Source organism: Glandiceps talaboti, chromosome 11 (assembly GCF_964340395.1).
Source record: "Glandiceps talaboti chromosome 11, keGlaTala1.1, whole genome shotgun sequence".
In the NCBI taxonomy this organism is placed as follows: Eukaryota; Metazoa; Hemichordata; class Enteropneusta; family Spengelidae; genus Glandiceps; species Glandiceps talaboti.
Window position 1 is genome coordinate 16,124,126 of NC_135559.1, and position 18,124 is coordinate 16,142,249.

At 37.1% G+C, this 18,124-nt stretch overlaps 1 protein-coding gene across 1 annotated transcript in view; it reads right to left on the minus strand.

Moving 5' to 3' along the window:
• Nucleotides 1–16,838, minus strand: part of LOC144442082 (uncharacterized) — a 38,601-nt gene extending 21,763 nt beyond the window's left edge. Inside the window, exons 1-8 of the mRNA XM_078131353.1 lie at nt 16,228–16,838; nt 9,401–9,476; nt 7,679–7,768; nt 4,762–4,830; nt 4,095–4,108; nt 3,278–3,341; nt 2,434–2,662; nt 1,691–1,860 (exon numbers count right to left, since the gene is read on the minus strand). Coding sequence (XP_077987479.1) covers nt 1,691–1,860; nt 2,434–2,662; nt 3,278–3,341; nt 4,095–4,108; nt 4,762–4,830; nt 7,679–7,768; nt 9,401–9,476; nt 16,228–16,617 — 1,102 coding nt within the window. The 5' untranslated portion in view covers nt 16,618–16,838. The remainder of the gene's footprint in view (nt 1–1,690; nt 1,861–2,433; nt 2,663–3,277; nt 3,342–4,094; nt 4,109–4,761; nt 4,831–7,678; nt 7,769–9,400; nt 9,477–16,227) is intronic.
• Between the last annotated feature and the right edge of the window lie 1,286 nt (nt 16,839–18,124).

Consider the following 18,124-nt stretch of genomic DNA (forward strand, 5'->3'; position numbering starts at 1 on the left):
GTATGTATGTATGTATGTATGTATGTATGTATGTATGTATGTATGTATGTCTGTCTGTCTGTCTGTATGTATGTATGTATGTATGTATGTATGTATGTATGTATGTGTACAAAATGTGTGTGTGTGTGTGTGTGTGTGTGTGTGTGTGTGTGGATATGCATCTGAGTTGGATTTGTTATTTGAGTCATAGTATTCGGGATATTTACGATGTATCCTTGACAACGTAATGTTAAAGTTGACAATAGTTCAACGCATTACGTTCTTATGTTCCTAGAGAGCAGAGCAAATATGTGGCGTTATAGGTACGTGCTACTGGTGATAACAAGTAGATCACTTTGAACACACTGTGGGAGACCTAGTTATATATGTATTACCAAAATCAAATAATCATGACTGTGGCCTCGATACGTAATTACATTGTTTGACATTGTCTCGATTCCTCGTTTAGAATTACACGAAGATGGATTTTCAACTGAAACTTACACCCAAAATTATAAAGTTGACTTTGGGAAAGATTGTACGAAATTGGCCCAATGTGCATTATACTCCACATTTCTACAGCAAGGGTGTACTAATGACTCTCTGAGAGTAATGACGTCACAGGTAGTTCAAAATTGACGTGCAATCACAAGAGTAACGCGTACGTGGATGTTATTCAGTAAAACGAGTGTCGCAGCATGCCGGCATACCGTACCATCTCTCAAATTAGCAGTATCTGACCAAAAAGAAGAATATATTGTTTCATTTTTTTTTTCAGTCTGTCTTTTTTTCCATTTTTGTTCAGCCCATGTAGTCTGCACATCTGGGGGGGGGGGGACACACAAAAATAACTCTCCCTACATTAATTACTACTTCAAAGAGGACAACAGCAGAGCCAATCATGAACAAACAAATGGCATCTGCTCCCATATGCACACTTGCTCCAAAGTACTAAATAAAAAGAACAGTAACTGCCATAAATAATAGACTAAGTGACAGGTTTGTTGAAAATTTAAAAAAAAAAACAAAAAAAAAAAACGCCGTCGCATCACTTTAGACAAAATGTCCTGACCAGAAGCAATTCTTTTTTTTTTTTGGTCTTTTTAAGTAATTTTTTTGAAATTTTAAAATAAAATAGAATAAAATGAAATAAGATAAAATAAAATAAAATAAAAGTAAAGAATCTAAACATTTTGCTGCTGTACTGACCAGTGATGTAGACTACCACAAAGGCCAATAAACTTGAATAATAGAGTAATGAAGCTGTTTAAATTGCTTTTATGGTTTTTTAAATCTTTTAAAATGGCAGTGAAAACAAATGGATGAGATACATAGATGGTTGAGATCAACATAGAAATGAATAGGTCGTCAGCGAAAATATCCGAGTTTTGACGAAACTTTCCGAACAATATTGACGGCTGCAAAGATCAAAATACTTTAAGAAAGTTGACCCCTCGATGTCTTTCTCTCCGTTTCAATGGCGTAATAAAATCACAAATTCTTCTAATTTTTAAAGAATTTTGAACGTTCATGTTGTTTCACGTTTAGTGAGATGCAGCAATATTTATTTTATAAAACCATCTACTGGATCGTGATTATATTATCCTCGCACACAAAACTCCGAACAGTGCATGTCGTGGATGATCTGACATGATGTCACAATAGTCCAAAAGTTCAGAGTTCAAAGTTCATCCATACCTCGGGTTCATACCATCATCGGGTGATGCGGAGGTACGGAAAGCACCAAAGAAACTCTTCGTCGGATCATCAACGATCCACTGTCCGGACCAAAGAGGGCGAACTCCGAGTTTATCCTCTTGAAGTAAACGGAATACACCGCCATGATAGGCTGAATCAGATGGAGGCGTAACACCACTGCTCCTTTACAAACAATAAAAAAAAATATTTTTTAAAAGTCACTGACATTTAGATTGCTGAATGTTTAATACATATATGCGAAAGCTGTGCCGATGGAGAACAATAGAAAGCGTGGTATAACGATGAAAGGCAACAATCTCAGTTTGAAGTGGAAATGACTGTGTGTGTGTGTGTGTGTGTGTGTGTGTGTGTGTGTGTGTGTGTGTGTGTATGTATGTATGTATGTATGTATGTATGTATGTATGTATACATGCATGCATGCATACATGCATGCATGTATTTATGTATGTATGTATGTATGTATGTATGTATGTATGTATGTATGTATGTATGTATGTATGTATGTATGTATGTATGTATGTATACATTGTATTGGGGAATATTTTGGCATGCTTGCTTGATAGAGCTATTCAATTATAACCTTTTGACAATGCAGTTGTAATCTTCAAGACCTCATCATCACATACAACTAACATTTTATCTGCACTTTCAGTATAGAAACACTGCATAGAATTTTAGCATCTCTGTATGCAGTGAGTTCTTTCCACGATATAACGTATCAGTAAATGTGCTTACTCTTCTGTTGCTCCACTTTTCATTAAAGTAACTATTGTATGCCCACGTTTGACTACAGTCTCATGGCCTACATTTGGTGATCTGCCATCACTGTACATCACCTGTGAATACACATAGTAGTAGCCAGTCTGTGTAATGTCGATATACTGACTGTCTTCTTGTCGTAAGTTACTGTGAGCAAGATCAACCGATCTATCGCGATAGCGATGACTCCATGTGAAGAACTGACCTGAAAAAGTTTCAAAAATAACATATCGGTACTTTTAGAACTGTGATAATGTGGCATCGCCCCCCCCCCCCCCCCCTTCATATTATATGGTACGGCTTAGGTCACTGCTACAGTGTAGAGTGTTACGCTTGATGTTATGCTTTCTTTTTTAAGGGAACGTAGTTGAGGCAAACTTTATTTTAGCTGCATTCTACAATCTTACAGGACCCAGACAAGGCATTTTCACCAATTCAGCAAACCCAGCTATTATAAAAGAGAGGCCTGCATGCTGTACACTTGAACGAGGTATTCTGGGAAATTAACAAAGTTAGAAGCTCCTAATCCCGAACCCTTGTTATTAGGTACTTCATTTTCATTGGCATCGTAATTAATACATATTACAATGTAGACAATTAAATACGTCAAGTCACTCCGCCCTCATCGGCCTACTAAAAGGGTACACCTATGTGTGAGGGCGCCCCACCGATCACGTCGCATCTCACAGATTAAAGAATAGTGAACCAACAAACATTTGTCACTCGGCGCACAGGGCTATTTGGTTAGTCAATCCCCTTCCTGGAAATGTTATCGTGGGGGGGGGGGGCTTGCGCTCTACATATCTCAGCATATTCTCACCAAGAGTCGTCTGAATCCGACCATTGTGACCAACCATGTGTGTTGATGGTAATGATGCACTGGCCTGTGAGGTAAAAATAACAAACACTGTGTTAATTTAGCAGTGAGATCATAATGCTATAAAATGACCAGGCTATCATTCATAGTATAAATTTAAATATCTACACTGGTCTCCACGTCATAGGAAGATATAGTAGCGATCAACTTCTTGCAGCAAGTTACTTGACAAGTTAAAAGACGTGATTTGTTTTCAAATAACGTTATAAATACACATTTTTATTTTACAAGAGGCTTATCATAATAATAATAATCTTTCTATATAGTCAATTCTTTGATTTTTTTATAAACTTGTCTCCCAAGAATTCCAGTGAGCGAATCCCTCATGGGTTCAGTGTTAATGCAGGAGGAGTACCCACGGAAAACACTCGTTGTTCGGTAAGAGTCAAACCTCAAACCAGGGTAAGAACCCCGACCGCAGCACAGGGGCGTGTAATATTTCATAAATTGTTGTTTTCCAGGTCTACAGACTAAATATAACAACCTTTTGATTAATATATATTCCTACATGTAAGGGGAAGAGACTAATATATCTTTGCAGTATAGAGATTGATACATTTGTAGCAGCAAGATTCGTACGATATTTTTCTAAGAAAACGACATTCTAAGCAATAAGAAAACAACAATCTATGAAATATTACACGCCCCTGTGGACCGCAGTGGTAAGGCCAGCCGTGTTTCCATTCGGTCACCGAAACCGTTGTGTGATTAACGTCGGGTCCCAAGGGTCGGTTTTGATTAAATAGAAATCCGATCTTACCTGCGCTTGTTGTTCTGAAAAAAAAAAACAGAAAAAAAAACATGAGAAAGTCGACAAAGGACTTAGTACATAAGTATACATAACATAGTTTTGTTTTTACAAGTTGATAGTGTTAGATGCTCATAGTGTGTGGTACTATCTTTCGTTTGCTTGATCATATTTGTTCTCTATAGTGTAGTGTATTTCATTATTATAATATTGCAGTGCATTCAAATTCTCTGAGTTAGGGCTCAGTGGTATAAGATTAGGCCTCAGTGGTATGAGGTTTGGCTGACAGTAGGGTATTGTGCACACTTTAAATATGAGCCAGAACACCCGTGGGACTCCAGAACATCTACATCAAAGGTGACTAATATCTGAATAACTAGAAAAACTTGCGTTTTACTTTTTATCTCTTTTTTTTAAATGTTGATTAAATGATGCGTAGAAAAACTGTCCGTGGTTCTTAGTAATGGACAGAATACTACCAAATCCATTTTTACTTTTTACAAAAACACACGGCTGGTCATTTCTATCCAAAATATATTGCATATATAGACTGAAAGAGACGGCGTTTCGTTCCGCCCTCATCAGCCTCCTGGGGAGGGGATTTGACTGCTGTGTGCACTATGCGGGCCCCCGTCAGGGCGTACTTTACATACTATATTGCATATAGCTCGGGACATACCTTTCCGCGTTTTATTCAAATATACTTCGATAATGGATGTGACGTTACATGTACAACTTCCTGGAGGCCCTTCAATTCAAAGAAAAAAAAATTTAATTAATGCAATGTCCATGGTAACGGTATGACTATGTTCATTTAGAGTTAACGATCATTTTTGCTTTATTTGGTTATATCTAGGTACACCTTCTTTCAGAAATTGTCGATATTGTGAAATAATGTCATGCTAGATATATCGTTGTTTAAGTCTGAGTACAACAGGATCATAACCAACAAATTGTAATAAGAAAGCAAAGTAAGATAAGACAACACAGCTCAAAACAGCACAACACAACACAACACAACACAACACAACACAACACAACACAACACAACACAACACAACACAACGCAACGCAACACAACACAACACAACACAAACACAAGCACAGCACAACACAACACAACACAACACAACACAACACAACACAGCAGATACAACATAAAACGACACAACACATCATCACAACACAGAACAGCAGAACACGACGTGACACAACACACCACGAGACAAGACGAGGCAAAACAAAACGACGCAAAGTGAGACTCATCACATCATATTTTTAGAAAACTAAACAACGCAACAAAATAGCAAACTAAATACACACCACACTCCTTCTACACGAAAAGTCCAATTTACCCACCTTTATTACCCAACCTGTGACCCACCTAACTACCAACTCTGTCCAGAGGTAGTACGAGACGCAGTGCCACTTTTGACTCTCTACGGAGAGATCACTGGGGGTAAATTAAGTCAAAGGTGGAACTTCGTCTCATACAACATTTACACATCCTCTGCCCAAGATTTACCCCGATGGAAAGACATGGTCAAATATGACTTTTCGTATAGCGCCCATAACTACAAGACATTAACATTTAAACCAAAAATGAACCACGCAACATTATACTATACCTTGCCGCACGACAGTACAATGAACTGCACTACACAAGATAGTTCGCATAGCATTACAGTGCTTGTCTGGAACTTCAAACCGCTACACAATGCAACACTATAATACATCACACTGCACTACAGCAAGCGAAGGTACATACACTACACTGCATCGCACTACAATATAACACACTGCACCACTGTACAAACAACCGACCTACGGCGCAAGCAATTAATACAGAAAATATAAGCTAACCTTGGGGCCCCTGTACACACTTTGTTCCTATGAGACAAATGTAATAAGAGATTTCTTTAGTATCCACTCTTAGTCGAGACTAAAATATAATTAACATGCATGAAAAAGAATATGCAGAAAAGAACGTTTAGGCCAAACAAATAAAAGGATTTTTTTCTCGTCCTCACGCAAGTCATCTAAAATCATGCCCGTCACACGTTTTTATTTCATTTTCCCGTTTTCGCAAACATCCACTTTCCATATCGATGGCGAAACCAAACAGTTTGAGAAGTACAGATGAGAGGCTGTAAAACAAACATTTTACAATGCATGTAGTTTACTTTCAGAGTTCGATAAATGTTATTAATCGTTCAGGGCAGCTTCAGTGGTAACATCATGTATGTGATAGTGTAATGGTTGATGAGTCAGTGTGCTTCCCCAACCAACACCCACGCCCCCCCCCCTAAAAAAACGAAAAAAAAAAAAAAAAAAAAAACCCGCGTCACCGCATCATTTTTGAAATTTCCCAAGGACGAGAAACAAACTGTTTTGTTTTTTTGGCCTATACGTAAAGAATATCATTAAGGGACAAAACTGTTCCCAACTCAACCGTTTGTGAGTGGGTTTCAGACATTGAAATGTAGTAAATAGGTGATACACGTGAAGATATCAAATAAAAGCTAGTGGGTGATTAGAAAGGGTATATTAGTACTAGTGTTAGTTTTGTAAAAATGACTAGAACAGAGGTTAGAAGGTAGGAATTATCAGATTTCTGGATAGGCCACCTGTCTTCATCTCCTTGAACCCTGTACATTGTTACACGTACATTTAAATGAGACATTTTCTTCACGTGTTATTTATTTGAAAGGAAACATCTTAGAATGAAAGATAAGGAAAGACGGGCCGAGGCAGACATATACACAAACTTTGCCTTTGTCTGGAAAAAATACTCCATTTCAATTTTTTAGAACCGATGAGGGCGCTGTTAAAATGGCACCTTGATCGATGTAGCACTAATAACATAAAGCTCTTCTCGAATAGTAGTACTACGTCAAACTTCAATTACCAGGTCGTTGAACCCCAAATCCATCGGCGGAAATAATTGACAACAGTTTATCTAAATTGTACACTCAGGAATGTTCAACGCTTTTCAACGGGACATTAAAAAGTATAAAGATTACGAGTAAGCGACTGTCCTCGCATCTCATCGTGAGGATTTGCTGCAATCGTTCTAAATATAGACCCATTCTTGTCTGTAAATCGCATTATTTTGGAATCGCTGGACACACTATTCTCTTTTTTCCATGTCCTTCATTGACATTTTCTTACTTGTCTGTGATTGACAATACTCTCTTCGTGCTTAAAATAAAAGAGATAACCCAGCTAAGACGTAAATCAGAAAATTACACAGTCACGAAAGAGTAGAGTAAACATGGACGTCACTTACTAGTGTGTTTTTTACTTTTGGGGATTTTCAGGTGAATAGAGTCGACCGTTGTCAGGCTTATGACTGACTAGTTCCATTATGCTACATTGCTGGGTTGTCAGTTCAACGGCCGAATGGTTTTAAGTTTGTTTACTATTTGAGAAGCGCTGTCGTCATACAAGCTGAACTGCTGAAAAAATTCTGGTGAATATACATTGTTTTGAAACTAAGGTTTGTCCATAAAAGACTGGAGACAGAGGAAACCTTTAAATGCAGTGTATAGTATACATGTATGTTGTTAGGAAAGTGCGCCACCCCACGTTCATACCTTTCTTTATTTTCGGTCTCCTTGGATTCTTACGTTTCTTCCCAGCCCGTTTCATGCGATTATGAATGTCAGGAGGACAGGGAACCTCTCCTGAAAGTCAGGAAAGTGAAACAAAAATCCCTTCTATGTTAAATTCAATCCTCATGCACAGTGCATCAGAGTGCCATTCTCAACTTCGTCAACACATTTCTATGTCCCTAACTTTCGTTTTTGGTGTTGTTATTCTAAACTTGAGCGTAATCGGAACCACACAGTCTTTTTAGGCCTAAAATGAAGTATGTAACTATTTCGTTTTCACGTTATTTTGATGTCTCAATACATTTGTTAGGTTAAATAATGTAAGAGTTGTCAAAAGAGCGAAAATAATAACTTCAGGAGAATGTCACTTTAATGTATTGAAGTTAATTAATGACGAAGTGAGTACAAGAAAATCATGAAATCTGAAACAAAATTTTGCCTAGCTGGACAAAAACTTTGCCAACTATCTTCAATCATCTGGCACCACACACATCTTAACCTACATTGCTACACATTTTTTCTCGCGCCTATGGTGATCTAATTAAATGTTCTGTAGCACTTGTGTGTGTTTGTGTGTATTTGTCTACATAACAGAAAATCGCTGGGAACAATTTCCAGCACAAAAAAATGTACGAGGACAACACAAATCTTGTCTTGCAGGACAACAACATGTGAAATTGTTATTACAGCGAATTTCACAATACCATGCAGCTTTTCTGTTTGATACAACCACGCAGAAACCAATAAGAAACTGGACATGCTACACTTTAAGATAGCAAGATTGGATCGGTACAGTTTTTTGCTATATTTTGTCTAAGTGAAATGAACTACACATGGTCCCATACAGACATCATTTGAACCCCACAAAGGACATTTTAGGCGCCCTTCATCAGGTGTTTTGATAATAAGAAAAACAATTAGCGCGCGAACGTTTGCCCGGCGTTGCAATACATTGAAATTGTTTACTTCATTTAGACTTAATGTAGAAAAAAAATGCGATCTTGCTATTGAAGTGTGGCGTATGCAGTTTCTTGTTAGTTTCTGCGTGGTTATATCAAAATGAAAAGCTGCACGGTAGAGTGAAATTTACTGTAATAGATTTTTTTTTTAGCTAGACCATACAATTTAGCAACGTCTCTGAGATATTTGTCTGGCCAGATAAGACGACTCGATACAGTGTAGCAATTTTGACGACATTTTTGGTTTAGCCAGACGACGTTTTGTTTCAGCGTTCGTGATTTTCGTTGTAATTGAAGGATAAATTATGAAGACTGTTTCATTAAAGCCACAGTAGCTGTGCATGCTGGTAAATGTTTCTGTTACTTTTGTGTTTCTGTTTGGTTAGAAAAAAACTTACAACTATTATTGTCATGTTGGCTTGTATCATCGGATAATATTTGGACTTCATTTACAGAACATATCTTTACTACATGACTTGTGTTGCCATGGGAACATTTTCAACTTGAAAATCAAATTTGTACACACTAAGCACTAAATAGAAAATAAGCGTGGGAACTTATTATGATTAACTTGTGTGCATGGAAAAATCCATGACTTAATAACAAAAGACATTGAATGATTCGATTGTTTCGGGATTGTTTCTGTAGTTTTACACGTATATACGTAGCAGATTTCTTTTGTTGAAAACTACAGCTAATGTGGCTGTAATATTATGCCATATCACGAACGTTTAAAGGAGCTTACCATTTTCCTGGGCATCCCTTTCTTGTCGAATGACTGGTGTGTTTGAATCTTCCTCACCCGTCCTTGACCCGTATTCCTGCAGAAAAGGTATTATTGTATTTCTTAGAAAATAAAAAACAATATAACTGAACACTTGCTGGCAACAAATGTATAATGTAAACTTGCGGATATTCAATAAATGTCCCTTCAGATAAGAAAGTATGACATCCGTGTTTCGAAGTTAGCTTGGCAGTTTGCCAATAGTCGATATACAACATTAACATGTATACCACATACGGGTCTTTAAAGTTTTATTGAGAACCGATCATATGGATACCGCATCATCGACACGTGTAACAGTTTCAAAACCTACCTCTGCTATAGAATGCATAGATTAGGACGACGCACTCTTTTCCCATCTTTTTAGTCTTTCTACCAACATTTCGGTCACTTTCGTCTTTTTTTCTAGTAACCGACAGTACGCTTACTTATAAATTGAAAGATAGGGGGTGTAGCTTATAAATCAACAATTCTTTTTATCTATTTTTTATCTATTTTGGTTTACCATGTGTAGGGTTCTATATGTTCACATCATAACAAGTTTCTTCAGTAGTACGCTTTCATCATCATCATCAACAACAACAACAACAACAACAACAACAACAACAACAACAACAACAACAACAACAACAACAACAATTTTATAATATATGACGAGAATGTGTTACAGTAACACTAACGACGGTCACATCGATGGCATGTACAGAAAACCTAGCCGGGTTTACTTTGAGACTCTTGTGAAGTAATAGGGACAGAAAACATGTAAGACTACCAGATTTCACAAATATTGTACACTATAGCTAGTAAAAGATCAAGGTATCTACAATCTGCGAAAAAAACTCCGATGCGTTTGCTTGCTTGTGGTAAGCAGGAATGAGACAAGGTTCTTGCAAAGACATACAATGTAATTAGTGTTGATAATTTATCAAAGCATAAACACCACAGGAGCCCAGATCCTGTGACTCTGTTTACTGATAGAATGTGATACATTATGACATTGAGATTGTTACTGTTACAATACAACGTCCATGGATATAAACAAACCATAGACCCTGCACGTGTAGGGTTGATGAACAAGCCTACACACTCATCACCTGAACTGCCTACATTAAAAGACACCGCTGTTGTTTTTGTATCAGTTGTATTGTTGTTTTTACCTAATCTTGTCTTGGTATGAAGTCTTTTCTTTGCCCACTTCATTCAAACAAACGCACTGGTGTTTTCCCAGTGTTGTACCAACCTCAACAAAAAGATGAAGTTTTAGCTTAATATGTGACAACTATTCAACGGTGTAGCTAGTAGTTACATAAAAGGTCTAAAAAAAGTTGTGTGGTTCCGGTTACCCGACAATACCTAGTTTTTCACTGCCGACCCTAAACTTTGTTTTACATATTCAAGAAAAACATAATAAAATCATGAAAATTGTGAAGTCTCGCCAGAAATAGTGGATGCGGAAACTGACATCAACTTATATAATAATAAAATAAAATAAAAAATCTACCTATCCCACCTATTCTAAAGTTGAGTGTAATCGGAACGACACGATTTTTTTTATTAGGCCTAAGCGGACCAAAGACTGGACCTTTCAGACTGCTGCAAAAATGTACTTTATTATCATCAACCATTAAACTTGTATTCTATGATATTTATATATACAACTGATAACTGATAAACGATGCCATTGAGAACTGTAATATCTGCATTACTATTGCAGACTGATGAAACGCATAGAGACAATTTTTTTTTTGAAAAACATACATTACATTTCGATGAATGTGTTAAATTTCGTAGAAATCTTATAATGTGGTCATTGTTCGTAATATAGTTTAGTATCTTTCAGTCTCAAACAGCTTAAAAGACTATGCCATATTGTAACACAGTATATTATGTCACCATTTGTTGGTAGAATATGCATAGGCCTACATGTGAATAAAGTGTCCGATAATACATGATCGTTTATACAACTGGTCGGTGACAGTCCCTGGATGGGTTGGTACCCATCCTTGTTAGCGAAATTTCAAAGTGTACCCCTTTTCCCGGAACATTTCAATGAAAAACGCCCCTTTTTTTTAGTGAATCTTGGAGGAAATCACTGCAAAAACACCACCTTATTTCCGAAATCCGGGAGTTTTTTCCTTCAAGGACACCTAATCCATACACTGCATGTAAACTGTTTGCCCTAATGTGAAAAAGTACCCCCCTTTTTACGATTCCTCGGACCTAGATGAAGATAATTCTTTATCCAATTAAAATATCCTATTAAATGTAACGATTGTGAGAACATTGTAATTTCGGAATGAAATAACAAGTAGAAGATTTCATTTGCATATTCGTTTTCGTCATTACATTCAATCTCTTTTCTAGCATATGTTTGTATTTGTAGAATTGAGATACAATGTAACCAGTTGACTTGAAACAAAATGTTTTTAAAAAATATCTTACTAGCCTGCGACATCTTAAAAACCTTACAACCCTTAACCACTGCTTCCATGCTTTAAGACAAAAACTATTGAACATTGCTACATTTCCTTTGCGTGAATTGCCATTATAGTACATAGTCGCCAAATCATATACATTGTAACAACATTTTGTTCAGACATGTCAATAGATTAAAAATGTAACTATTCTACTTCATTTTTGTGGTGCCAGATGGCAACATTTGTGTCAGGCTAAGATTTAAAATAGTTGTTGAGATAGACAATCCAATATAGCTAGGATAGTAACATTTTTGTCGACTCGGAGACAGGCGATGATTTATTCTCAATTGCCTTCCCTTGTACGTATTGTGCATGGCGGATGTAGGCGAACTCGGTCCACACGTGTTACTTATCTGTGTGGTACACATAAGACGCACAGCAACAACGATAGTGACAATTTCTTAATCCCTGTTCTTAATCCAACCTACTTATGACCTGAATCGATTTATCACTCACTAGAAATGTAAAAAAAAAAACACTTTCGAGGATTAAATCAAAATGTCATCATTGTGTATTTTACAACAAATAATTGCATACACCAGCTCACTACTCTCTCTATATTGTATATCAAAGTATGATATTGGTGTTATTATTATCAAAACTGTACATGTATGATTTACAGTAATATCCTTGTTTATAGGGGGTATAGGGGGTATGAGTGTCAGTTGTGATATATGACAGCAATATATTGATTTCCAACTTCTAATACCCTAGTTATAGTAGGTGAAAGGGGATATATATGTACAATATACAAGTGACCCCCATAAAATAAGGGTAATATTTGATATGGAAAGGCCACTAAACATAAGAATCATGGTACATGTGTGCGAAGGAAGGATTTGTATGCAAATCCAAATCTAAGCACGAGTATCCTATCAAATATCTCTACCAGTCTGTCTCTGTATCCGTATGTATGTATGTATGTATGTATGTATGTATGTATGTATGTATGTATGTATGTATGTATGTATGTATGTATGTATGTATGTATGTACGTACGTACGTACGTGTGTGTGTGTGTATGTATGTATGTATGTATGTATGTATGTATGTACGTACGTATGTGCGTGCGTACGTGTGTGTGTGTATGTATGTATGTATGTATGTATGTATGTATGTATGTATGTATGTATGTATGTATGTATACATGCACGTATGCAAGTATATTTCTTCTCTCTCGTCCGTCTGTCTGTCTGTCTGTCTGTCCGTCCGTCCGTCCGTCCGTCTGTCTGTCTGTCTGTCTGTCTCTCTCTCTCTCTGTCTCTCTCTCTCTCTCTCTCTCTCTCTCTCTCTCTCTCTCTCTCTCGCTCTATATATGGTACAAATAGTAACTCCGAGTAAACAATCATCACACTGTAGAATAAGATCCGCAGATAGTACAACCCTTAGGGTCGAAATCAACAGTTCAATGTAGGATAAAAAACTAAATTCTTTTATGGGGGGGGGGGTTTGAGCCATTTTAGTTCTCATTCTACAAAATCGATTTTACTTTTAATATTTCTTTAAAAAATGTCAAATTGAGAAAGGGAAGAAGTTTGCTTTAGTACTAGTAAATGCATGGCACTAAAAATAAAGTAAAGTGTCAACAAAAGAACTATTCTTTCCTCACTGCACACTGGCCTTTATATTACTAGCACTAAATATTCTTCTACATACTGATTCGAAACTGATTATGCAGTTTGAAACACTTTTCAATTTTGGCCAATTTAGTTAGAAAGGGGGTAGGGGTCTGAGGCGTGGCCTAAGTCTTAGAATTTAGTTTTTTATCCTACTATTGATCTCGTCCCTTATTGAATCAGTCATCGAGGTTATATAATAGCATGGGCTATGTTATTGACACTGCCAAAGGATAAATCTAATCTTCTTATATTATATGAGACTAGACTGTCGACAGTCGTTCGTGCCTTTATTGCTACGTTTCCCCATCTAAATTAAAGTCGTCGCCTCGCTCCGTAGCACTGAATGTTAATGCGTACTGATATGAACTGTGAGTGCCAAAGGGCCTCCCGCACTCGCTGTTCAATCAGTACGCGGTTATAGTATTGCTCCGGATCGGAGCGAGGCGACGACGCGAATTTAGTTTTAGTTAAAACGTAGCAAAAAAGGCTCGAACGACTGTCGACAGTCTAATATGAGACACACAAGATAAAGGAGGTCCCTCGTATTACATAAACAGTGCAGTCCCTTCTGAATTGAACGACAGCGCTAGCATTACAATACCTATTACTTTGACATTGTCTGCAATATTTGATCGCTTCTTTGATTAAGCCAATCTTGTTTTCGAATTTCAGGTAACACACTATTGACAGATTAACATAACTGACTAATTTTCATAATTTATTAAAATTAATGTTCATTTTATAAACGAAATTACAAGAATTAGTATTGTGGCAAAATTGACGAAAACACACATGCGTAAACAACGCGTGATTTGACATCCCTGAAGAAGACCTGAAGACTCGGGTCGAATGCTAGTATTCGGCTTTAGCTTACATGGTACGTATGTCTTGTTCTCGAACGGTTCTATTTCCTCAATCACGAAATTGAGTGCAAATCACGCAATTTAAACAATTACAATGTGAAAGTACTGGTTCATGATTTTACATTATCAAGAGCGTACATTGTTGACAACAATTTTCGGTATGCTCATATTAAATTTTGTGTGAAAATTTTCACTTTCTTTTTCAAAGGAAATAATCATACGACCTAATTAACCGTCCCTAGTATTGTTGGACGCTCGTGAAGCAAATGTACAAAATACGCCTGAGCCTTGCTGTAATTGTACACGTACATGCTAGATCCGAATACTGTGTACATATCTGAATTTCCCTGTCACAGTTGCTTGCATTATTGTTGGGTTTGAAGAAATTATAACGAAATATGCATCGCAGTCAACTTTTGAGTAATTACCCTTAACCACACACATGCAGGATTGGAATAAGGTCTACATAAACTGAACGTGTCTACACCAGAAACTTAGAGTACTTGGTTAATATTAGAGCTAACTTATATATCATACTGTGTCTAAGATGGCACGGAATTTGTAAGACAGTTTTGAAACTGTTGTTTAGCTGCGGATGACCTCGTTAAAATATCAACATACCGTGTCTGGAGTGGTCTGCTCTAATACAAATGTTGCACGCCATTTAGGACTGGAACAATCTACCAGCATCAATAAAACAGATATCAAAAGGAACGCCTTTAATAAAAAGCGGTCAAATAATATTTGTCCCCAGTACACTAAGGGATACTGAAAGCGGCGAGTTTATTCGTTATTAGTTAGTTTGCCTCCACGTTTTCCCTACTTCTGTTAGTCTTTCCCATTCATAGTTAAACATCTTTGCTAATCCCGCCACTTTCCAAGTAATTCAACAATTTGTACCAAGTTTTTATTTGTATATCTGTACTGTCGATCTTGTTGTTTTACTTAAATAAACTAATCTAAACTAAACTAAACACAAGTGTATCACTTTTTAAAAGAGTTTGATGAAATGACGTATTAAATTATTCAACAGAAAAACGGTCAATTTTTAAAATGTAGGTCGAAGTGGACATGTGGATGGCAAACAGGTCGGCCACGATGCAAGGACCATTGATAGAGTTTGGGCACATTTTATACAACCGCTGCCATCCACGCGAGGGTTTAAGAAGACAATAAACATATTAAAATCATTCCAATTTACTGAAACCATGTCATCGTTACCCTTGATAAATTGGCAAATGTAGCGCTTGTAATAAATCTATGATGTAACACTAAAAATCTGACGATCTTTCCTTAGTATCGTACTTGGAATCAATTACAGAAAAAAACAGTGCATCGCCAATGCAATCGTAATCATAGGCTGAAACATGGATGCATACTTCATATTTGATTACATTTTGCGAAGAACCAGAAGAACTTTTACTTTCGATGCCATTCCCACACTCAATTGTGTTAGTAGTTGGAAAACATCAATGTTGAAGGAAGTAACGTTACAATATAACCGAGGAAAACAGGAAAGATGCGAATACGAGCAACCCCAGGCTAAGTGTATTACTATTAGACCATTGCTGATACTGTGTTTGTTGACTTCGCGCCGCTCGCCCGAAATTTGTACCCCACCTGCCAAATTACATGGCAAACCGCATACACTTTGTAATGAAAAATGAAAATCTACTTATTCATCATTATATAACAGTTGTGTTTCACCAGATTTCCTATTTGAAAATAGATTTGTAAAATCACTTTTTTTTGTTTACATTATTTCATAATTTTCGGTACGAACCTTCAGGCCTGGCTAAAACTAGGCCGGGCAATTGTGATTCACTCACCTCCATGTCGATACTGTCGAACGCCTCTTTCAGTTCTTGCAGCGAATCATAGTCGCCCTGGTTCAGAAGAAGTTTCTCCGTCACCCTGGAAAGGATCGCCAACTTCTCCTCGTATTCATGCTGTTTAGCTTCCATGATGTGGCATTTTATGCACAGATAGCAGCATGAGATCAACAAACCGACGACGGCTATCGTAAGGACGATTTTGAACGCTTCGGCGAAAAATAACCTTATTGGGTTCCCTGAAAACTTGCTATCGTTTCCCTGAAAGGTTTCCAGGTGACGAGAGGCGTTTTCGGGGAGTTCACCGAAAGACGTGGGCGACACTGACTTGGTCATATTTACCTTTACAAATGGCGTGCTATAGTCCGAGTGATCACCAGGGTACATGTATGTCCGCTAGTATACCGATCGTCCTATATTTGGCTCAATGGCGCACAGACCACGACGTAAACAAAACAATACAAGGGGTAACCGTTGTCGAGTGCGCAACACAACATTGAGACACGCAAAAACATGCTCTGTGATCTTGTAAAACGATTGTAGTTTTGTTTTTTCTCTGCATGTGGTCAAATTTTCAATGCTGCTTCAATGTTAATTGTGGTCTTCTGAGAACAGTTGGCCAATTTCGTAGCACTGGACTCCAAATACCCAATCATTGCTGTCGGTCATTCTAACATTACCTGCACCCCAGCACTGAGTGTACTATGAACTTTCACCTCTCTCCATGTTTGTAATTGACGATAAGAAGGCGCGAGTTGCTCATAGGGGGTGTGTTTCTGTAGTACATGGACAGAGACTAAGAAAGAAAACCCTTCGGTTTACTGTCTCTGTTGTGAGTTCGTCTAGGACAGAAGATTTGCAGATCTTGGAAGTACATGGCAGCCATAAAAAGACTTGTACATGGCAAAAGACTTCACTGCTGTCTGCCGAATAGCTTGATAAGTCACATGATGATATTTATACAAAGGTCAAGTTCACCAGTACAGTGTTTTAAAAGAAAGACAACCATCTAAAGCAGACGACAATTAAGGTATTAGAAAAGTGATTTTTGTCTACATTATTTGTAAGAGAGGGCACGTATATCTTGTATTGTAGCCAAAATGTCGAACTACATGGATACTACTAATTCGAAATGCCTTTTCATAACTTGTTTGGTATGCCATTTTAAAAGTGGATCTTCTTCCCTACATGTCATCGCAACCATTTTCTCCATCCACAGGTGGGCATAATTAACCAATTCAAAAGTCAAAACTCAAAACCTTGGAATTTGGCACAGTGCGCCTAGATAAGTTATCCGGGTTGCATCACTAATGTTGTGAATCAAAATGTCAAAAATCAAAACGTATAGCACTGTTATTTTAATTTAAATCGTTCAAGATGAAACACGCAAACACACCAGTTTTGAAATAAAAGTTTGATAAAAGTGTACGTGTTCCACTTTTGAAAATATATAGTATGGGTTTTCCCGTCAAAATATCTATTACTTGTGAAGTAAGAACTTATAGGTTGGTTACTGCATTCACATTGTATGGGAAAAATACATGTACAACCACGTTCCGATTCGTGCAGCATTTCTATTGATCTTTACCTTCCGTAAGGGGAGCATTATAGTTTTGTCTATCTATCTATCTATCTATCTATCTATCTATCTATCTATCTATCTATCTATCTATCTATCTATCTATCTGTCTGTCTGTCTGTCTGTCGTCTATATCAGTCTGTCATCAAACTTCACATTTGTTTTATATACTTTGGCACACGCATCAATGATAACAAAGTGCGATTGTGTCATAACCTATTTGTATAGCTCTTTATTCAAATGATACATAATTCATTAAATCTGGTAATGAATACATGCTTGTAACTTCATATATTTTACACGATATACTGATGA